Source organism: Salvelinus alpinus, chromosome 12 (assembly GCF_045679555.1).
Source record: "Salvelinus alpinus chromosome 12, SLU_Salpinus.1, whole genome shotgun sequence".
NCBI lineage: Eukaryota > Metazoa > Chordata > Actinopteri > Salmoniformes > Salmonidae > Salvelinus > Salvelinus alpinus.
This window is the reverse complement of record NC_092097.1, coordinates 41746651-41771004: the sequence shown is the minus strand read 5'-3', so window position 1 is coordinate 41771004 and position 24354 is coordinate 41746651. Positions and strand designations below refer to the sequence as shown.

At 43.7% G+C, this 24354-nt stretch overlaps 1 protein-coding gene across 1 annotated transcript in view; it reads right to left on the bottom strand.

Moving 5' to 3' along the window:
* LOC139536155 (inter-alpha-trypsin inhibitor heavy chain H3-like) overlaps positions 1 to 23409 on the bottom strand; it is a 45635-nt gene extending 22226 nt beyond the window's left edge. The window contains exons 1-12 of the mRNA XM_071336393.1: positions 23280 to 23409; positions 22213 to 22376; positions 22006 to 22110; positions 21149 to 21311; positions 18936 to 19046; positions 15019 to 15147; positions 14818 to 14934; positions 14503 to 14671; positions 12966 to 13076; positions 12689 to 12870; positions 12050 to 12229; positions 11719 to 11840 (exon numbers count right to left, since the gene is read on the bottom strand). Coding sequence (XP_071192494.1) covers positions 11719 to 11840; positions 12050 to 12229; positions 12689 to 12870; positions 12966 to 13076; positions 14503 to 14671; positions 14818 to 14934; positions 15019 to 15147; positions 18936 to 19046; positions 21149 to 21311; positions 22006 to 22110; positions 22213 to 22376; positions 23280 to 23357 — 1631 coding nt within the window. The 5' untranslated portion in view covers positions 23358 to 23409. The remainder of the gene's footprint in view (positions 1 to 11718; positions 11841 to 12049; positions 12230 to 12688; positions 12871 to 12965; positions 13077 to 14502; positions 14672 to 14817; positions 14935 to 15018; positions 15148 to 18935; positions 19047 to 21148; positions 21312 to 22005; positions 22111 to 22212; positions 22377 to 23279) is intronic.
* Positions 23410 to 24354: the final 945 nt, after the last annotated feature.

Here is a 24354-nt window from a genome sequence, read left to right as displayed (position 1 = left end):
CAATGCATATAGGGAAGAACATTCAACAAGCACAACAATTACACAAATGACTGATGATTGGCTGAGAGAAAATGCTGAAAAGATCGTGCGAGCTGTTTTGTTAGACTTCACTGCGGCTTTTGACATTATCGATCATAGTCTACAGCTGGAAAAACATATGTGTTGTAGCTTTACACCCCCTGCTATATTATAGTAACCCTGAATTATAAACTGTCATGGTCAAAACATGGTAATACAACAGTAGCTATGACGGGGAGAAGTCTGTCCGTAATAAAGCGTTACTCTGCCTTTTTAACACTATTAACAAAGCAGGTCCTACAGGCTCTAGTTTTCTCTACCGCTGCCACCACAACGTCTATTTTCTGTGACCTTTGATCCATTTCTGCAGTACAATTGACAACCATGGCTATAAATGCTAAAAAGCCCACCTTACTGAATCACATATTCTTCCTATCGCTCTCTCTCTTGATCTCTGCCTACTCACAGGAATCCTCTCAGGAATCCTCTCAGGATCCCTCACCCTGTACCCATCTTCCTCTATCACCCTGTATACTCCTTCGGCATACAACACTTTCTGTACTACTCTAACCCTGGTGTGGTGCGGTGTAATGTTCTCTCAAATTTTTCTTGAACTTGATGAAAGCCAGTCCAAATTGAAATCAAACAGAAAATATACCTCTCTGTTGATATCACATACATTATCAATACTTTCACACATATGATCCAGATACTGACTATTAGCACTCAGTGGTCTATAGCAGCTTCCCACACGAATGGGCTTTAGGTGAGGCAGAGGAATCTGTAGCCATATTACTTCGACAGTATTTAAAACGAAATCCTCTCTAAGCTTTACAGGAAAGCGTCTCTGAATATAGACCACAACACCACCACACTGGCATTTCTGTATTCTGTAGATGTTATAACCATGTATTGCTACCACTGTATCTAAGATATTATCTAAGTGAGTTTCAGAAATATGAATGTCATCTGTTACTAGCAAGTTATTGACTTCATTAACCTTGTTTCTTAGGCCACATATGTTAATGTGGGCTATTTTTAGCACTTTTCTGGGATGCTTGATTGTTTTTATTGCTTTACTGGGAAGCGAATCAGAAGTAGACATGCACATGTTATTTATATTTGAGCTGATAGTGCAGGGTAAGTTGTACACAGTGGACTTCGAACTAGGGCACACCGCCTCAGTGCTAACAGCAGAACTCTGGTTCATAGGCATATGATTACTGCATACAATAGATGTAGGATCAACAGAGGCATTCAGGGCAGTTACGGGGACAGACATTAAGTTACTTACATTGTGTCTGCCAACGCCCCTGGGATAATGTACATTTGCTGCAGCATTATGACAATTCAGCGACACAATGGTAGGGATTAACTGATCTGGTCTTGGGTCATTGATAAGTAATTGTCTCAATGCAGCCTTATTGTCACGCCCTGACATTAGTTATCTATGTTTTCTTTATTATTTTGGTTAGGTCAGGGTGTGACGAGGGTGGGTATGCTTGTTTTGTCTTGTCTAGGGTTTTTGTAGATCTAGGGGTTTTTGTAAGTCTAGGTAATTGTAGGTCTATGGTGGCCTGAATTGGTTCCCAATCAGAGGCAGCTGTTTATCGTTGTCTCTGATTGGGGATCCTATTTAGGTTGCCATTTTCCCTTTTGGTTTCGTGGGTTCTTGTCTATGTGTAGTTGCCTGTTAGCACTCTTTGTATAGCTTCACGGTTCGTTTTGTTGTTTTGATAGTTTTGTTCAGTGTTCATTCTTAAAATAAAGAGAATGTACGCATACGACGCTGCGCCTTGGTCTCCTCCCTACGACGGCCGTGACACTTACAGTGGGGAGAACAAGTATTTGATACACTGCCAATCACCGTCGGTCTGGGGCTCCATGCAAGATCTCACCTCGTGGGGCATCAATGATCATGAGGAAGGTGAGGGATCAGCCCAGAACTACACGGCAGGACCTGGTCAATGACCTAAAGAGAGCTGGGACCACAGTCTCAAAGAAAACCATTAGTAACACACTACGCCGTCATGGATTAAAATCCTGCAGCGCACGCAAGGTCCCCCTGCTCAAGCCAGCGCATGTCCAGGCCCGTCTGAAGTTTGCCAATGACCATCTGGATGATCCAGAGGAGGAATGGGAGAAGGTCATGTGGTCTGATGAGACAAAAAATAGAGCTTTTTGGTCTAAACTCCACTCGCCGTGTTTGGAGGAAGAAGAAGGATGAGTACAACCCCAAGAACACCATCCCAACCGTGAAGCATGGAGGTGGAAACATCATTCTTTGGGGATGCTTTTCTGCAAAGGGGACAGGACAACTGCACCATATTGAGGGGAGGATGGATGGGGCCATGTATCACGAGATCTTGGCCAACAACCTCCTTCCCTCAGTAAGAGCATTGAAGATGGGTCGTGGCTGGGTCTTCCAGCATGACAATGACCTGAAACACACAGCCAGGGCAACTAAGGAGTGGCTCCGTAAGAAGCATCTCAAGGTCCTGGAGTGGCCTAGCCAGTCTCCAGACCTGAACCCAATAGAAAATCTTTGGAGGGAGCTGAAAGTCCGTATTGCCCAGCAACAGCCCCGAAACCTGAAGGATCTGGAGAAGGTCTGTATGGAGGAGTGGGCCAAAATCCCTGCTGCAGTGTGTGCAAACCTGGTCAAGAACTACAGGAAACGTATGATCTCTGTAATTGCAAACAAAGGTTTCTGTACCAAATATTAAGTTCTGCTTTTCTGATGTATCAAATACTTATGTCATGCAATAAAATGCAAATTAATTACTTAAAAATCATACAATGTGATTTTCTGGATTTTTGTTTTAGATTCCGTCTCTCACAGTTGAAGTCTACCTATGATAAAAATTACAGACGTCTACATGCTTTGTAAGTAGGAAAACCTGCAAAATCGGCAGTGTATCAAATACTTGTTCTCCCCACTGTATGTAGTGGCATTGAGCAGTAGAGTAGAGGCACTTACAGAAGTTGCACACATGGGGAACATTTTTAGTAGCCTAGGGTCTGGGAAAAATGTGGCCTTTTATAAATGCATTTCATGCAATTCAACATTACTTTACATGACTGGAGACTTTGGCATAATCTTTTTTAATACCACACAAATAATCGCAATGACAGGCTACTTTGACACTGACAAACTGAGATCAATAAAAACAGCCATGTCATGAATCCATCAATAGCCTAGGTCTAGGTGTTTGGAGACATTGAGGGGCAGCGGGTAGCCTAGTGGTTGGAGCGTTGGGCCAGTAACCAAAAGGTTCCTGGATCGAATCCTTGAGCTGACAAGGTAAAAATCTGTTCTGCCCCTGAGCAAAGCAGTAACCCACTGTTCCCCGGGCGCTGTGGATGTCAATTATGACAGAGGGGTTGGGTTAAATGCGGAAGACATATTTCAGTTGAATGCATTCAGTTGTACAACTGATTAGGAATCCTCCCTTTCCCATATTGTAGGCTACAATATGAGGAGGAATTAGTCCTAAAAATTATTTCCAGTTTCACACTCCTTTGTGATGGCATAGGTGGCACTCGTGCCAAAGCACTTCGTTAAACAATATTTGGAAGTTATTAAAATATTTTGGTAGCCTACAGCATAGAGTCTTCTCTTTTCAGCAGGAGCCATTTGCTTTCCAATCTGTGTTTTCCCGCTATTGCATTTTAAATATTGCTAGAGGTCTGTTGTCAGCATGCTGTTTGTTTACTGGCAGATTTTCAGAGTGTTCCCTCCTGTAGACTGCCTGGTTATTGGGCTACATCTACATCTAGGCTATATAAAAAAATATATATATATTGGCCTTCTCATAGTGTAGTGGGCTATTATTTATGTGTCCAGATATGAATATTTTATGACCCTTACCCAGACAAACTTGTCTAAATTGATGGGTCATGTGAAGGAAATACTATAACACCCAGCCACATCTGGTGGTGGAAAAATGACTAAATTGTCATACTTGGATAAATGTAAAAGATAGCTTAATAGAAAATGAGTGAAATAAAAGTCACCCAGTAAAATACTACTTGAGTAAAAGTCAAAGTATTTGGATTCAAAAATACTTAAGTATCAAAAGTAAATGGAATTTCAAAAATGTACTCAAGTATCAGAAGTAAAAGTATAAATAATTACAAATTCCTTATATTAAACCAGACGGACCAATTAAAAAAAAAATGTATTGATGGATAGCCAGGGGCACACTCCAACACTCAGACATAATTTACAAACGAAGCATTTGTGTTTAGTGAGTCTGCCAGATCAGATGTTGTATGGATGTTCTCTTGATAAGTCCTGTCAAAATGTAACGAGTACTTTTGGGTGTCAGGGAAAATGTATGGAGTAAAAAGTATATTATTTTCTTTCGGAATGTAGTGAAGTGAAAGTTGCCAAAAATGTAAATAGTTAAGTCATGTACAGATACCTCCAAAAAATACCTAAGTAGTACTTTAAAGTATTTTAACTGAAGTACACCACTGCCCAAATGCCTTCACACCATTACATTAGCATACTTATCATTCTGTTACACACGCACTTATAAACTAGTATTCCATACATAAGTTAAGGCCATGCAACCTGAGTTGATACCTTAGTGAGATGCGCATGTACAGTACATAAACAGATGCATGCACCATATATTTATGTGTTGGGCACTTGATATGGTCACATGACATTGTTGTGGTATGTTACAAAATCATGTTACGATCACACATATCAATATTCATTTTATATAAGTCTTGCTAAGTGGATGGGTCTCTACAGAAGGTGTAAATGGTACAGCCAAATGGTTACTTGCGTAGTAGCAATATCAGAAATAGATAGTGTCAATATAAATTAAATAATATACAGTATGTGCACAAACAATATCAATAATGATAGTGATAGACGAGGTGGTTATATGCATACAATCACGGGTAAAGTGGCTGAGCAGCAGGATTTTAAAAAACAGTAGCAGCAACGTATGGCGTGTGTTTTAGTGCTGATGACTGGTCCAGCCGAACCACGCATGAACAAGGGAATCTATATTCGGAGAGCCTGTTTCTGTCCATAGCCTCTTTGTCGCAAAACACCCTAATCTTCTCAAAAAGATACGTTTGTCTATCTGTGACCAGTCCAGGTGGTAACTCGATTGATTTTTGTCTCTTTGTTTGTAACATTTTTATTATAAGTTTTACATTGTAAAAAGTCTAAATTATTTTTCATGCCATGAGAGGTATCGGATCTGGCAAAATAGGTTTCAGAACAAAACAGTCCAATACGGAACGGTGACAGGATCCGGCATAAAATTAAGCACTGGTTATGGGTAAAAGTCCACAATGAAACTAACATTAAAATGTGGAGAATGATACATTTGCATCTACTGGCCATGAATTAGCCTGTTATTTGCTATGCCTATGTAGGCTACCATTTAATACAAAAAATATGTTGAAATGATGATATCACTGGAGTCATTGGAAATCAATTTGTGCCACTTGTGTAGCCTATCTGGAGCTGACAAACAGATTTAATAAATAGCCTATAACTTACTTCAGATTATTATTGTTGTAGCCTTGTGTTATTATTCAATTATTTATGGACATGTTTAGTTAATAAAATTGGAAGTTATCAATTGTGATCATAGTCACAATTCTGTCGCAATTGCCGATCAGCTGATGTTAGAATGCATTAGATTGAAGGCAACAGTCAGTCAGATTAGGCTACAGGTAAAAACAACACTGGCTGTTGTTGACAAGCACATGCCTATTCAGTTCATATCCATATTTTAATATTTGATTCAGTGATTGAAATTACAACCCCATCCTCAGTAGCCTATTCCAACAGGCTGTTGGGCAACGGAAGCACTTCTTATCTCGAAATCGCCTCGCTGTTCATGTTGAATAAATGAGTCTGTCAATTTTAACTAAGCAAGCTGCTAAATCGTTCATCTAAAATCTTGCCTAGGCTACTGTAGGCTCTCTGAAATTAGATGTAGGCCTATCAGGAGCTATAGGTTACCTGCATCTAGCTAACCCAACCATGACAAAGTTGAATTACAAATCATAAACCCAGATGCCAATTGAAATGTCAATCTCGCAAATAAGCCATTTATAACAGTTTGTAGTCTTAACATCTGGCACATAATAATGTCACGACTGCCAGAAAATAGCTTAACATACATTTTTTGAAGTTTAATAAGGGCAAATTATATTTTCTATTGCTACATATTCAAATTCCTTTATTAGTCACAATAGCTCGCAATAATTATTATTTTGATGGAAAACCAAATTTTGATTCTTAGGTTGTTAGAAGTTAAGTCGAGATTAATTCTTAGTTCGCTCGATAACATTATGAAAAAAGGGTTTATTAGCTAAATGTGGCAACTCCCCTCTTGCTGCAAAAAAACAACATCCTGGTTGTTGTGGATCGGTTCTCTAAGCCCTGCCGTCTCCTCCCTTTGCCTGGTCTCCCTACGGCCCTACAGACTGCGGAGGCTAGTTTTCAGGCCTTGTGGGCGGGTTTTGTGTAGTCATTGGGTTAGACATTTTAGCTTGACCTAGTTAGTTCATTACCAAGTGCAGCTCGCTGTCACGACATCCACCGAAGTCGCTTTACAGAATTACTCACCAACGAATGGAGTCAGCAGGAGAAGACGCCCTCCCTGTGGCGGTAGAGGAGTGCGTCCAGCAGCACGCGACCATGTTGCAACGTCTGGGCACCGCCATGGATCGCATGCTGCAGACGATGGATCGTTGGGAGAGAGGAGGAGGTAGTCCAGCGCCTCCACCAGCCCCACTACAGCAGGCCCCACTGTCCACCCCTCCTTCACCCGGTCCCAGCGGGATTCGAGGTGCTGGGCTTAGGGCGACCGGAGAAGGGGCCATTCCCTGCACCATCTGTGGCCAGAGAGGGCACACTGCTGGTCGGTGCTGGGGAGGTTCCTCAGGGAGTCGAGGCAGCAGGCAGGGCACTATCGTGTCACCCCAGGTGGGTTGGCACCAGGCTCACCCAGAGCCCCCTGTTGCTCACATGTATGTGTTTATTACATTTCCTGAGTTTTCCCTGCATAAGGCGCTCGTAGATTCAGTCCCAGCTGGGAATTTTATTGACCGTTCATTTGCCTTAGTGGGAAGTACTGGTGGTCCACCTTGGCCAAGGACGTGAGGGTTTATGTTTCCTCCTGCTCGGTGTGCGCCCAGTGCAAGGCTCCCAGGCACCTGCCCAGAGTTACAACCCCTACCCGTTCCACAACGGCCGTGGTCGCACCTGTCGGTGGACTTCTTGACGGATCTTCCTCCCTCACAGGGCAACACAACGATCCTGGTTGTTGTGGATCGGTTCTCTAAGTCCTGCCGTCTCCTCCCTTTGCCTGGTCTCCCTACGGCCCTACAGACTGCTGAGGCCCTGTTCACTCACGTCTTCCGGCACTACGGGGTGCCTGAGGACATAGTCTCTGATCGTTCATGGAAGGTCTGGGGGTCTCGGTCAGCCTCACCTCAGGTTTTCACCCAGGTGGAGAGAGTAAACCAGGATGTGGGTAGGTTTCTGCGGTCATATTGCCAGGACCGGCCGGGGGACTGGGCAGCGTTCATCTTCTGGGTAGAGATGGCCCAAAACTCACTCCGCCACTCCTCCACTAACCTCTCTCCCTTCCAGTGCGTACTGGGGTATCAGCCGGTTCTGGCACCTTGGCATCAGAGCCAGATCGAAGCTCCTGCGGTGGACGAATGGTTTAAGCGCTCGGAGGAGACCTGGGACGCCGCCCATGTGCATTTGCAACGGGCCATGAGGCTGCCGAAGGCGAGCGCCGACCGCCACCGCAGTGAGGTTTCTCGACCCGAAACCTGCCCCTCCGCCTGCCCTGCCGGAAGCTGGGTTCCGCGGTTTGTGGGGCCATTCAAAGTCCTGAGGAAACTGAACGAGGTATGCTACAGGTTACAGCTTCCCCCAGATTACCGTATTAATCCCTCGTTCCATGTGTCTCTCCTAAGGCCGGTGGTGGCTGGTTCACTCCAGGAGTCTGAGGTGCGGGAGGTTCCTCCGCCCCCTCTGGACACCGAGGGGCCTTCAGTACCTCGTGGAGTGGGATGGGTACGGTCCGGAGGAGAGATGCTGGGTGCCGGTGGAGGACGTCTTGGACCCTTCGTTGTTGCGGGAGTTCCACCGTCTCCATCCGGATCGCCCTTGTTAATTAATTATGTTGGTATATGTTTTAATTCACTTTTCCTATCTTTATTTTGTGTTTTGTTTTGGTTGTGACCTTTCATATACAGGTAACTGCCAAAATAAAGGAAACACAGGCTAAAGCGTCTTAATAGAGCATTGGGCCACCACGAGCCAGAACAGCTTCCATGAACCTTGGCATATGTGATTGACATACTGTATACTATTATCACAATCAATTAAATACATTCATTTCAGTATTTTTGTCTGTGACTTTTTGCCTTTTCACTCCTGCCCTGTGTTGTCTTTGACTTGACCTCCATCTTGCCCTTGTATACATCCTCTCCCTCTCAGATAAATATTTTAAATGTACATTTCCTTCTTCCTTTCTTTTAGCATTTTTTACCCTTTCTTTTTTCAAATATTTTTGATATATCACAGGGGTAGTTTTTATCCTCTCTGTCTTTCTGCTGTACTTTTCAGCATGTTGGCACCTAATGGATGTCCCTGTCCTTCAATAACTACAAATAATCCAAAACAGAAATTATTAAATCAAATTTTATTGTTCACATACACGTGATCAGCAGATGTTATTGCGGGTGTAGCGAAATGCTTGAGCTTCTAGCCCCAACAGTGCAGTGAAATTTAACAATTAATATCTAACAAATTACACAGCATATACCCAATACACACAAATCTAAGTAGGAATTAATTATGACTATATAAATATGGACGAGCGATGTCAGAGTGGAACGGACTAAGATACAGTGGAATAGTATAGAATACAGTACATACATATGAGAGGAGTAATGCAAGATATGTAAACATTAAGTGAATGAGATACAGTAGAATAGTATAGAATACAGTATATACATATGATGTGAGTAATGCCAGATATGTACACATTATTGAAGTGACTAGTGCTCAATTTATTAAAGTGGCCAGTGATTTCTAGTCTATGCCTATAGGAAGCAGCCTCTAATGTGCTAGTGATGGCTGTTTAACAGTCTGATGGCCTTGAGATAGAAGCTGTTTTTCAGTTTCTCGGTCCCAGTTTTGATGCACCTGTACTGACCTCGCCTTCTGGATGATAGCGGGGTGAACAGGCAGTGGCTCGGATGGTTGATGTCCTTGATGATCATTTTGGCCTTCCTGTGACGTCAGGTGCTATAGGTGTCCTGGAGGGCAGGTAGTTTGCCCCCGGTAATGGGTTGGGCAGACCGCACCACCCTCTGGAGAGCCTTGCGGTTGCAGGCGGTGCAGTTGCCGTACCAGGCGGTGATGCTCTCAATTGTTCATCTGTAGAAACTTGTGAGTGTTTTAGGTGACAAGACACATTTCTTCAGCCTCCTGAGGTTGAAGAGGCTCTGTTGCGCCTTCTTCACCACACTGTCTGTGTGGGTGGTCCATTTCAGTTTGTCAGTGATGTGTATGCCAAGGAACTTAAGCTTTCCACCTTCTCCACTGCGGTCTCGTCGATGTAGATAGGGTGGTGCACCCTCTGCTGTTTCCTGAAGTCCACAATCCTCTCCTTTGTTTTGTTGACGTTAAGTGAGAGGTTGTTTTCCAGGCACCACACTCCCAGAGCCCTCGCCTCCTATCGTCATCGTTGGTAATCAAGCCTACTACTGTTGTGTTGTCTGCAAACTTAATGATTGAGTTGGAGGCTTGCTTGGCCATGCAGTCATAGGTGAACAAGGAGTACAGGAGGGGGCTGAGCACGCACCCTTGTGGGGACCCAGTGTTGACGATCAGAGGAGCGGAGGTGATGTGTCCTACCTTCACGACCTGGGAGCGGCCTGTCAGGAAGTCCAGGACCCAGTTGCACAGGGCGGGGTTCAGACCCAGGTCCTCAAGCTTAATGATGAGCTTGGAGGGTACTATGGTGTTGAATGCTGAGCTGTAGTCAATGAACAGCATTCCTACATTGGTATTTCTCTTGTCCAGATGGGATAGGGCGGTGTGCAGAGTGATGGCGATTGCATCATCAGTGGATCTATTGGGGCGGTAAGCAAATTGAAGTGGGTCTAGGGTGGCAGGTAAGGTAGAGGTGATATGATCCTTGACTAGTCTCTCAAAGCACTTCATGATGACAGAAGTGAGTGCTATGGGGCGACAGTGTGGCCATCCTGAAGCATGTGGGGATAGCAGACTGGGATAGGTAGAGATTGAATATGCCCGTAAACACACCAGCCAGCTGGTCTGCGCATGCTCTGAGGACGTGGCTAGGGATGCCGTCTGGAGCGGCAGACTTGTGAGGGGTAACACGTTTAAATGTTTTACTCATGTCGGCCACGGAAAAGGAGAGCTCACAGTCCTTGGTAGTGGGCCGCGTTGGTGGCACTGTGTTATCCTCAAAGCATGCGAAGAATGTGTTTAGCCTGTCCGGAAGCAAGACGCTGGTCTCGGCCACGTGGCTGGTTTTCCTTTTGTAGTCCGTGATTGTCTGTAGTCCCTACTACATATTGTACGTCTCGTGTCTGAGCCGTTGAATTGCGACTCCACTTTATCTCTATACTGAAATTTAGCTTGTTTGATTTTCTTGCGGAGTGAATAACTACACTGTTAGTCACCTTGCCATGGTTAAATGTGGTGGTTCACACTTTCAGTTTTGCGCGAATGCTACCATCTATCCACGGTTTCTGGTTAGGGTAGGTTTTAATAGTCACAGTAGGTACTACGTCTCCTATACACTTCCTTATAAACTCAGTCACCATATCCGTGTATGCGTGTAGATTATTTTCGCAAGCTACCCGGAACATATCCCAGTCCACGTGATCAAAACAATCCTGAAGCGTGAATTCCGATTGGTTAGACCAGCATTGAAGAGTTCGAAGCATGGGTACTTCCTGTTTGAGTTTCTGCCTATAGGACGGGAGGAGCAAGATGGAGTCGTGGTCAGATTTGCCAAAAGGAGGGCGGGGGAGGGCGTTGTCAGCATTCCCGGAAGTTTGAATAGCAATGGTCGAGAGTCTTAGCAGCGCAAGTAGTACAGTCGATATGTTGATATCTATGTTTTTAATGTAGATCATCACATCAGATGTTTTTTTCAATCAATGTAAAGAAAAACAGTGTCAATAGACTTACTTTGGACTTTAATGAATCCCCATGGCTGGCATATCCTTTGGACAGATGTACATCCCCCGTAAAACATATGTGAGTCCCAAAACCAAACTTTATATATTTAAAATATTATATGTTCGGTATTGGCACTTCTTAGAAATACATGAAGATTTATTAACTTTTTCTCAAATTTTCTTAAAATGTGGCAGACAGACTACTCACTATGTGGCCATGATGGAGAGGGTTGCAATCCCATTTCCTGATTTTAATTGTAGGGGTGTGTCTTAAGGCACATTCATTCTACAGTCTTTTAATGTGTGTGTTTTGGTAGTGACATCAAAAGTGGGGACTGCATTTTTCAGAGGAAGATGAATAAACACTAATTAGATCAGTATCTTTTAAAATAATATAAGAACAACTAGGATGGAGACCTGCATAGACACAGGTGCAAATACACCCACTAACAGACACAATGCCATGCAAAGCAGACTCACTCTTTGTCCAGTAGCTGCTTCACAGTGAGGTAGGCCCACAGCCTTTGGATGTGGCTATCAGGCCTGGCTTCAATGGGCTCGTCCGTTGGTATTGTCTCAGAGTACATCACCCTATTGCTTTTCTGAAATAATCAAGGCATCCTCACATTACAATACTAAACATTGACTTTATTGTATATTTTGACATTTGGCTGAACTCTCTCCAAAGTACTCATATGGAGTGGTAATTTTTATATATATTTTTTTTATTGCTTTCAAAATCAAAAGAACATACAAAACAAGGGACAAAACCTATTAACTTGTGAAGGTAGCAGAGTAGAGGTGACCTCACCGATATGGCTATGACCTCTGCAGTGAATGTCTCTATGTTGTTGTCGGTGATCTGGCCAGACACCACGATCTCGGAGCCGTTGTAGTACTGGCTGAAGTTGGTCTGGGTCAGGTTAGCCCCACCCACATACACCATCTGCACGTCCGTCAATAGGGGTGTGGCCACCTCTTCATAAAAGCCCTGTTAATCATACATTACAGGTAACCTAGAGGTTAAGAGTGTTGGGCCAGTAACCGAAAGGTTGATGGTTCAAATCCCAGAGCCGACTATATGAAAAATGTGTTGATGTGCCCTTGAGCAAGGCACTTAACCCTAATTGCTCCTGTAAGTCACTCTGGATAAGAGTGTCTGCTAAATGACTAAAATGTACAGAGGCCATTAGTCACGCCCCTTGCTCCTCCTGGTTTCCTCTCGCATAATCTACATTTAGGAAATCAAGACATAACAGTAAAGCCTCCTTAGATGAGATATGATCTTATTGCGCTTTAAAGGTTGGTTCAGCCCTTTTATATTCCAGCTAATTATGCTTACTTGGGACCATTTTTGATCATTGGTGTTTTATGATTTAAATCATTCAAATCCATTGTAGTGCAGAGACTGTAGTGTGAATGCACTGCTTCACAGTGGGTGTTCCCTTACCTGCAGCTGCAGAGCAGCATCAGAATCCTCATATATTCTGCGTCCCACACCGCTGTTCTCCAGTGCCATCTTTTCCAGGAACTCAAAGTTGACATCCATTCCAAAACCGAGACAGTAGAGCGGGAATTTCTTACCAATGGCTTCCTTTACATTCTTGTGGATCTTTTCCAGGTTGGTCTCACCTGAGGAAAGTGAGATTGGCTTTTATTGTGTTATTGTGTGTGTGTGTGTGTGTGTGTGTGTGTGTGTGTGTGTGTGTGCGTGTGCGTGTGTGTACCTGTGGTTGGGTCTCCATCAGTGAGTAGTATAAGGAGGGAGGCTGAGCCCTCTCGTGGGTTTCGGTTTAGCATGGCTGTGCCCTCCAACACAGCAGCATTGATGTCGGTGGCTAAGAAGAGAAGAGAGAGGATGTATTGTATGTATTAGCTCCTATTGTCACTAACTAGGCTATTGTTCATAGCTCCCATTATTTTACCCTTTAGTGCACTTTAAAAAAAATGTAATGTATTTTTATCCATTATTTTTATTAAGGGGTAACATTAAAGTATTACAACATGAAGGACAAACAATACAGCATCAAGACACTATCAAACATGTATCCGTTTTTCTGCAACAGAGCCATCCTTATGTGTGAGGGTGCGTGTGCATGATAGTGATATAAAATATATGTCATAGTTTCCTTTTTCATGATCACAATCTTGTGAAACCCGAACCCTCCAAGATCCCCCCACAGTTCCCCAATAGCTGTCCCTCAACCATTCGAGACCCCTCCCACAGCCCCCCCAGAAGATTTGTTTTTTAAAATACAATTAATTCCATTCCCCACCCCCAAGAACCCCCCCAATGCACCAACAACCAAGATAATTAACTAAAGAGAAAAAAGGAAAAGACAGAAGAAAACAGCAAACAAACAATGGAAAATAAATAAAAATAAATACATTTAAAACAAAGTACATCAAGGACAACTGAAATCATAACAGCAATGCCTAATTTATATGTTTGTGTGCATGTCTGCCACTATTACATGTATGTGTGTGTTCTTGTATGTTTTTATTTGAATGAGAGTGTGTGTATATGCATGTGTACAAACACCTGCACGGCATCAGCCTCAGGCAAACCGGCATTAGTTGTAAAAACACTGCCACTTAGTGTCATTCAAATATACTTTTATTCTGTTTTATTTTGACTTTTTTTTCCCTTTATCTTTTGACCATCATTCTCTCTCTCACACAGCAACTCCACTCCCACTTGTCTCCAATTCCACATGCCAACCCTCAGCTTCCCTCAGCCCATCCCATCTGTCTCTGCTGGCCACCCACTTCGTGTTTCTACGCAACACATATCTTTCAACTATGCTATGATGTTTAACGTACAATTTCAATCTATCTAATCGAATAGAATCTACAGATTTTTGTGCACTTTTGATTTGTTTACACAGCCAACCCAAGAACCCAAATCTGATTTTCTTTCGAAATCCAATGTTTCTTTCTGACTGTCGATTTCTTGTCACTCTTCCTTTAAAAATGTTGGGGTGGTTGTCATGGTAACGGCAGGTCATGTGCCAAAAAAAACCCACTTCAGATGAACCAAATCTGATCCAAACCAAATCTACATATGGAGATGGTATAAATCAGAAGTTAAATGATGGGATACCATGTGGTTATCGCTGTTTACACAATAGGAAATATGAATTGGGCTGCCAGTGTAAATGCAGACTGAGTCTTACAAAATTATGATACAGTGTAATTGTACCGTTGGCTTTGGAAACCTTTGAAAATAGGGAAGAGGATTGCAGGGTAAATAATCAATTGTACCTCCTCTGTCGCGAATGTGTCGTGCAAAGCTCTTGGCAGCCTCCAAGTTTTCCTGGTTGGCCGGCAGCAGCTCCTTCTTCCAGGTAGACACAGTGTAGTCGAAGGTGATCAGGCCAAAGTGGTCGTCCTCCACCAGGTCTACCAGGATCTTCAACAAGGCCTCACGGGTCTGACAGTGCATCCAATCAAAATTAACCAATCAACCAATCAAAATTAATTGTTACATGCATTAAATAGAAATATGTGTACAATGCTCAATCGTTAAGCTTTTAGCGTCATTAAAGCAGGCAACACATTCAAAACACACAAACAAACCTGCTCCATTTTCCTGCCATGCATGGAGCCACTCTGATCGATGATGAACACTACATTCTTTGGTATGCGTGGTAGGTCACTGGGAGCAAAGTGATGGACAAAATACCCCTTTGACTCCTGAATAGAGAATCAGAGATGGTGATTAAATGACAGGGTAGAAATAAAGAAATTAATGACACGATTAGAGTGAGATAAGTGTACCTTGAGCTCTCCCATGGATGTCTTCCTGTGGACGTCATAGACAATGACCAGGTCTCCGTTCAGACCCTGTTCTCCACAGCTGTCACACTGACTCTGCTGCTCCTTGCTTGGGTAGAAATGTACCCAGGCCTGCGGAGATGGTGGTAGTTTAGGCTTCTGCTTTTACAAATACAGCCTAATTTAGCTTACCTCAGCTTGAGATCATTAGAATTAACATGCACAGATATGTGACAATGACATGGGTGCGAAGAATAGGGTTTGAAATTATGCCACCATATTTTACAATGTTTTGAAATTAATACATTTGAAGGTGTCAATCCCTTTAGCTCATCTTCATGTGATATATGTTATGTATTGACCAGGGCATGCGCAGACCAGCTGGCTGGTGTGTTTACAGACATACTGTATTCAATCTCTACCTGTCCCAGTCTGTCCCCACATGCTTCAAGGTGGCCACCATTTTTCCTTTACCCAAGAATGCAAAGGTAACTGAACTTAATGACTATTGCCCCGTAGCACTCACTTCTGTCATCATGAAGTGCTTTGAGAGACTATTCAAGGATCATATCACCTCTACCTTACATGCCATCCTAGACCCACTTCAATTTGCTTACCGCCACAATAGATCCACAGACGATACAATCGGCATCACTCTGCACACTGCCCTATCCCATCTAGATAAGAGGAATACCTATGTAAGAATGCTTTTCATTGACTATAGCTCAGTATTCAACACCATAGTACCCTCCAAGCTCATCATTAAGCTTGAGGCCCTGGGTCTGAATCCCGCCCTGTGCAATTGGGTCCTAGACTTCCTGACGTGTAGGAAACAACACCTCCACTTCGCTGATCCTCAACACTGGGGTCCCACAAGGGTGTGTGCTCAGCCCCCTCCTGTACTCCCTGTTCACCCATGACTGCGTGGCCAAGCACGCCTCCAACTCAATCATCAAGTTTGCAGACGACACAAAAGTAGTGGGCTTGATTACCAACATTGACGAGACGGCCTACAGGTAGGAAGTGAGGGCTCTGGGAGTGTGGTGTCAGGAAAATAACCTCTCACTCAATGTCAAAAAAACAAAGGAGATGATCGTGGACTTCAGGAAACAGCAGAGGTAGCACCCCCTATCCACATTGACAGGACCGCAGTGGAGAAGGTGGAAAGTTTCAAGTTCCTCGGCGTACACATCACTGACAAACTGAAATGGTCCACCCACACAGACAGTGTGGTGAAGAAGGCGCAATAGCGCAATAGGCGTAATAGCGCCTGTTCAACCTCAGGAGGCTGAAGAAATGTGGCTTGTCACTTAAAACCCTCACAAACTTCTATAGATGCACAATTGAGAGTCGGGCTGTATCACCGCCTGGTACGGCAACTGCACCGCCTGCAACCACAGGGCTCTCCAGAGGGTGGTGTGTTCTGCACAACACATCACCGGGGGCAAACTACCTGCCCTCCAGGACACCTACAGCACCCGATGTCACAGGAAGGCCAAAAAGATCATCAAGGACATCAACCATCCGAGCCACTACCTGTTCACCCTGCTATCATCCAGAAGGCGAGGTCAGTACAGGTGCATCAAAGCTGGGACCGAGGGACTGAAAAACAACTTCTATCTCAAAGCCAACAGACTGTTACATTTCCATCACTAGCACAGAGAGGCTACACAGACTTGAAATCACTGGCCACTTTAAAAAATGTAACACTAGTCTCTTTTATAATGCACTATAATAATGTTCACATATCTTGCATTACTCATCTCATATGTACTGTATATACTGTATTCTATGCTATTTTACTGTATCTAAGTTTATGCCTCTCTGACATTGCTCGTCCATATACAGTGGGGAGAACAAGTATTTGATACACTGCCGATTTTGCAGGTTTTCCTATTTACAAAGCATGTAGAGGTCTGTAATTTTTATCATAGGTACACTTCAACTGTGAGAGACGGAATCTAAAACAAAAATACCAGAAGAATGCACAAATTGTATGATTTATTAAATAATTAATTTGCGATTTTATTGCAGTGGAGCATAAGTATTTGATACACTACGATGACCTAACAAAGCAGTAGAGGGAATTACCATGGACTCTTCACGGGAGACACTAGTTAGTTTTGTCTTTAAGTTAATGCACCTTACATGACTGTATCTCCACATCAGTTACCTGTATTAACTGCACCTTGTTTGCAACTACGTTACCTGTAGCTAAAAGGACACCTGTCGCACACACTCAATCCAAACAGACCTTCTCCAGATCCTCAGGTTCCACAATGGCCAAGACCAGAGAGCTGTGTAAGGACATCCGGGCTAAAATTGTACGACCTGGGCTCAAGGTCTGGAGACTGGGCTACAGGCCACTCGGCAGGCAGCCTGGTGAGAAGGAAACTACTGTATGGCGCCACTACTTAGTAACACTGGATGAGTGTTTCAAGATGACGGTCAATCACCCTCGGTCTGGAAGGCTCCATGCAACGATTTCACCTCGTCGAGGCATCAATGATCATGAGGGAAGGTGAGGGATTAGCTCGGAACTACACGGCAGGACCTGGTCAATGACCTGAAGAGAGCTGGGACCACAGTCTCAAAGAAAACCATTAGTAACACACTACGCCGTCATGGATTACAATCCTGCAGTCGCACGCAAGGTCCCCCTGCTTACAGCCAGTGCATGTCCAGGCCTGTCTGAAGTTTGCCAATGACCATCTGGATGATCCAGAGGTTGGAATGGGAGAAGGTCATGTGGTCTGATGAGACAAAAATCGAGCTTCTTGGTCTAACTCACAGCGTTTCGTGTTTGGAGGACGAAGAAGCTCTATTTTTGTCTCAACAGCCCACATGACCTTCTCCCATTCCTCCTCTGGATCATCCAGATGGTCATTGGCAAACTTCAGACGGGCCTGGACATGCGCTGGCTTGAGCAAGGGGGACCATGCGTGCGACTGCAGCGATTTTGAGCCAGGACGGCTTGGATGTGTGGCCAATGGTTATCGCTGAGATCTGTGGTCCAACAGCTCTCCTTCCGGTCAGTGACCAGAGTCATTGACGATGTGGTTCGTGGGCTGGGCCCTCACCTTCCAGCATGATCATTGATGCACCACGAGGCGAGATCTTGCCATGGAGCCCCAGACCGAGGGTGATTGACCATCATCTTGAAGTTCTTCCATCTTCTAATGAGTGCGCCGACAGTTGTTGCCTTCTCAGCCAAGCTGCTTGCCTATTGTCCTGTAGCCCAATCGCCAACCTTGTGGAGGTAGCTACAATTTAGCCCTGATATCGCCCAGCGACAGCTCCCTGGAACCTGAAGGCATTGTGGAGAGGTTGGAGTCTGTTTGGTTGAGGTTGTGGGCCAGGTGTCCCTGCTACAGGTAACGTGTGCAAACCGGTGCAGTTAATACAGGTAACGAGTGGAGAACAGGAGGGCTTCTTAAAGAAAAACTAACAGGTCTGTGAGAGCCGGAATTCTTACTGGTTGGTAGGTGTATCAAATACTTATGTCATGCAATAAAATGCAAATTAATTACTTAAAAATCATACAATGTGATTTTCTGGATTTTTGTTTTAGATTCCGTCTCTCATAGTTGAAGTGTACCTATGATAAAAATTACAGACCTCTACATGCTTTGTAAGTAGGAAAACCTGCAAAATCGGCAGTGTATCAAATACTTGTTCTCCCCACTGTATTTATATACTCTTAATTCCATTCCTTTACTTAGATTTGTGTGTATTGGGTATATGTTGTAAAATTGTTAATGTTACTTGTCAGATATTACTGCACTGTCGGAGCAAGAAACACAAGTATTTCGCTACACCCACAATAACATCTGCTAAACACCTGTATGTGACCAATAAAACTTGATTTGATTTGACATGTTCTTTTGGTTAGCTCTACATTACTCTGTTGTGGACACTACCTCACTAGAAGCGTGTGTTTTGGTGATGGCATTAGCCAGCTCTTTGGTGCTCAGCCCTCCTTTTATCTCCAGGAAGTTAATGCCTGGTCGCTCATTGATGTACACGTCAATCTGGCCATAAGGAAGAGAAGGAAAACATCACATCAACCCTTATGAGCACTATCCACCTGATTAACTAGGATGAGTATTACTGTACGGTGCATTCGGAAAGTATTCAGACACCTTGACTTCTTCCACATTTTGTTACATTACAGCCTTATTTTAAAATTCATGATATATATATATATTTTTTTATCCATAGACACACAATACCCCATAATGACAAATATCCAAAAAATGAAATATCACATTTACATAAGTATTCAGACTCTTTACAAAGTACTTTGTTGAAGCACCTTTGGCAGGTATTACAGCCTCGAATCTTGTTGGGTATGGGGCTTGGCACACCTGTATTTGGGGAGTTTCTCCCATTCTTCTCTGTAGATCCTTTCAAGCTCTGTCAGGTTGGATGGGGAGCATTGCTGAACAGCTATTTTCAGGTCTCTCCAGAGATGTTCGATCGGGTTCTAGTCCGGGCTCTGGCTGGGCCACTGGCAAGGATATTCAGAGACTTGTTCCGAAATCACTCCTGCATTGTCTTGGCTGTGTGCTTAGGGTCGTTGTCCTGTTGAAATGTGAACCTACGCTCCAGTCTGAGGTCCTGAGCTCTCTGGAGCAGGTTTTCATCAAGGATCTCTGTACTTTGCACCTTTGTCACGACTTCCGTCGAAGTTGGCTCCCCTGCCTGTTCGGGCGGTGCTCGGCGGTCGTCGTCACCGTCCTACTAGCCGCCACCGATCCCTTTTTCGTTTGTCTGTTTGTTTTGTCTTATTAGTTTCACCTGTGTTTCTGTTGTTTGGTTTAATGAGCTTCCCTATTTTTTGTAGGTGGACCCGCCCTTGTTTTGTGCGGGATTGTCTTTATGTTACGTGTGTGCGTTTTAGGTAGAGGTGGATTTATTTTCTTAAACTTGGCACCCTGTGTTTTTTGGGTTGTCACGTTGTTGTCCGCGCCCTGTATTGTTGGGCTTATCATTTTGTGTGCCGAAGTAAAGAGCACTTTTCCCCAGTGGAACTCTCTGCGTCTGATTCCTTCACCCACCTAGTCCCGCGTGACAACCATTCATCTTTTCATTGATCCTGACTAGTCCCTGATGATGAAAAACATCCCCACAGCATGATGCTGCCACCACTATGCTTCACCATAAGGATAGTGTCAGGTTTCCTCCAGATGTGATGCTTGGCATTCAGCCAAATAGTGTAATCTTGGTTTCATCAGACCAGAGAATCTTGTTTCTCCTGGTCTGAGTCCTTTAGGTGCCTTTTGGCAAACTCCAAGTGGGCTGTCATGTGCCTTTTACTGTGGAGTGGCTTCCAACTGGCAACTCTACCATAATGGCCTGATTGGTGGAGTGCTGCAGAGATACTTCTCCTTCGGGAAGGTTCTCCCATCTCCACAGAGGAATTCTGTCAGCGTGACCATCGGGTTCTTGGTCACCTCCCTGACCAAGGCCCTTCTTCCCCATTGCTCAGTTTGGCGGGGCGGCCAGCTCTAGGAAGAGTCTTATTAATGGTTCCAAACTTCTTCCATTTAAGAATGATTGAGGCCATTGTGTTCTTGGGGACCTTCAATGCTCAAGACATTTTTTGGTACCCTTCCCCAGATCTGTGCCTCGACACAATCCTGTCTTGGAGCTCTACGGACAATTCCTTCGACCTCATGGACTGGTTTTGCTCTGACTTGTACTGTCAACTGTGGGAACTTATATAGACAGGTGTGTGCCTTTTCAAATCATGTCCAATCAATTGAATTTACCACAGGTGGACTCCAATCAAGTATTAGAAACATCTCAAGGATGATCAATGTAAATAGAATGTACCTGAGCTCAATTTCGAGGCTCATAGCAAAGGGTCTGAATACTTATGTAAATAAGGTATTTCTGCCAAAATTTCTAAAAACAATTTTTTTCACTTTGTCATTATGGGGTATTGTGTGTAGATTGATGAGTGAAAAAATGATTTAATACATTTTAGAATATGGCCGTAATATATCAAAATGTGGAACAAGGGAAATGGTCTGAATACTTCCCGAATGCACTGTGCATGAGTATATGCCTTGATAATGCTAATGACTCATCAATCAATGTTCTGTCTCTCTCTCAATTTCTCTCTCACCTTGAAGTCAGCGACAGGCTGCATGGGTCGAGCGTGGATCAGTAATTCGTACTTGCCCAGTCGGCGTTTCAGCAGCTCCTCATAGGTCAGTTCAAAGGTCACCTTACTGAGCGCGGCCACAGTCACAGACGTCTTAAACTCCTCAAGGGTCCTCCCCACAGAACTGAGGAGACATATAGAGACAGTCTAGCACACACCAACACGCACATACTGTAGACACTAGACAGAGACGCACAGAGGGGTCCCCCTCGGTAGCAGAGAGAAAAATCTGTAGTTTTAAAGTAAATTTCGTTAAATTCTACGCATTTTTGCCATTGATCTTAGAGAACATTTTGCAGTTTTAAAGCAAATTGTCTGCAAACATTTTGTCGTGTGGCTAAGAGAAGATGTTGCTGTTTTAAAATTAATTTCCTGCAATTCTACACATTTTTACGATGGGGGAGAGAATATTTCATTATATGTAGGCAAATTAGCTGGCTAACGCATTGATCCTGCTTTGTAGTATACCAAGATATAGTGGTAAAAAGATAGATGGGAAAACTCTGATTGCTGGTCACAGTGAAAAAGTAAGACTCCCTATACTTGCAATGCATTTTTTCTCAAAAGGTGGGCAAACTGTGTTTACTTGCATTTACCCTCCACTATACCACTGACCCCTATTGGTAATTGAGTGACTGTTAGTGACTTACATAATAGGAAAACTGTTGATGCACTACCAAATTTTGAAATTGAACCTTGTGTCGTCTACTACTCTAACGCTCAACAGTAGGTTGAGACCATGACTGAGTTCCACAAACAAGTGGCCACTTATGTCCCTTATTGGCTAGGATCGGCCCTGCAGACACCCACACACACACCTGACTATGCCAGCGCTTTGGCCACGAGACACTGCCTGAGTGTACTGCTGCTGAGCCTCCTCCTTCTGTTTCACAACCCCATCGTACGTCTGCCCCTCAATGGTCCTGAGGAAGAGAGAGTATATATGCAAACATTTGTGTAAGCTATATGTAAGACAGTAGAGATATCTGCTCAGGCTCAATAGGGATACATTCATGTAGACCCACATTTTGAATTTACTGATGAAGGCCGTCTTGGGAATTTTGACATGGAATTCTATTTCCTGTAACTGGTTGATCCGATTGGCCACGCGACTGGTGATAATAGTGGTCGCATAGCGACTGGTCACTGTGGAGTTGACGTGAAAGCTGTAGATGTCCCAGTCCCTGTTCTATAAAGGATCAGGAAACACCATCAGCACTGTTAACTGTCAGACAACATTTGAACACAGATGTAGACTTTTTTTGCACACACAGTGTTAGCAGTGCAATTTCTCAAATTAAATGCTTAAATAATCAATTGAAATTCCAATTTAGCATTTAAGCATTGCATTTGTCAATACCCATTCCAAATTACATTTAATGATTGGGATGCAAAAATTATTAATGCAATTTAGCATTTAAGAGTTGCATTTTAAAATTAGCAATGATAACCCTCTATAATACTGTGGCATGCTGTGGCATGACTTGCTCAGAAAACAAGACTGCCTCTGTACACACACTCACTCAAGTCACACACACACGCGCGCGAGCGCCCACACACACATAAGCAATCACACCACTTACAAATAAATAATAACTAGTAGAACTCAAGATTAGTATATCTGAAACCTGATTGGGCTCGGACTGGTTACACCTACTTGTTTGTTTGACTGCATTCTAGACTCATGCACTCTCGAAAGAGAAAAAGGTGTTGACCAGTCGGTCTTTCACCCCAGACGTGATATGATAACATGTTGCTGTTTGTCTAGCTAGGAGACATGGTGCACTCTATCTGTTTTGAGCTGATAGGACGGTTTAGGGAAACAGCAACCAGGACAACAGTAGACTTGTCTAAGTCTAACACAGTATAGCTCAATCTAACCCCTAAAACTTGAGGGGATCTTGAGCTCTCCAACCTTGTGCTCTCTGCACATCCAAAACTGTAGTCAAAAGACACATCTGAACTGATGTAACCCCACAAAAACACACAGTCAATCACATGCATGCTAATCAACACAACAAAACACAATACCATCGCTGACAGAGTGCCCTCCCCCTTGTGACCCTGTGTCCTGTGCGTGACCCTACTGTACCTTATTGGTCATTGCTGTGGTAACGCAGGCCAGCAGCAGTCCAAGAAGGCCGACTCGTACTGTGACTCCCTCCATCATGACCTCAGCAGAAATGAAGCACCACAAAACACACACAGCCTTTTAAAGAGGAGCACAGTATGCTATTGGCCAGCAACCAGAGAGCAGGGGCGTCATTTCAGCTAACCTAGGGTATAGCAAAGTGATTAAGGGAAGTTAGAGGTAGTTTTGCAAGCCAATGCTAAGTAGCGTTAGCGTAATGACTGTAAGTCTATGGGTATCTTCATTGTGCTAACGCTAAATAGCAAGGCTTGCAAAACTACCTCTAACTTTCTTCACACTGGACATAGAGAAATAAAAATGTTATCCACAAGTTAATCTGACTCTGTGGAAGTAGATAAAGGGCCTCATTGCCAAAATCCCAAAGTACAGTGCATTCGGAAAGTATTCAGACCACTTCCCCTTTTCCACATTTTGTTACATTGCAGTCTTATTCTAAAATGTACTCAATTAATTGTTTTTCTCATCAATCTACACACAACACTCCCTAATGACAAAGCGAAAACATGTTTTTATTTTTATTTTTGCTAATTTATAAAATAAAATGTATGCACATAAGTATTCAGACCCTTTGCTATGAGGCTCGAAATTGAGCTCAGGTGCATCCTGTTTCCATTGATCATCCTTGAGATGTTTCTACAACTTGATTGGAGTCCACCTGTGGTAAAATGAATTGATTGGACATGATTTGAAAAGGCACACACCTGTCTATATAAGGTCCCACAGTTGACAGTTCATGTCAGAGCAAAAACCAGTCCATGAGGTCGAAGGAATTGTCCGTAGCGCTCCGAGATAGCATTGTGTCAAAGCACAGACCTGGGGAAGGGTACAAAAAAAAATCTGCAGCATTGAAGGTCCCCTAGAATACAGTGGCCTCCATTCTTCTTAAATGGAAGAAGTTTGAAACCACCAAGACTCTTCCTAGAGCTGGCACCCCCTGGCTAAACTGAGCAATCGGGGGAGAAGGGCCTTGGTCAGGCAGGTGACCAAGAACCCGATGGTCATGCTGACAGAGCTC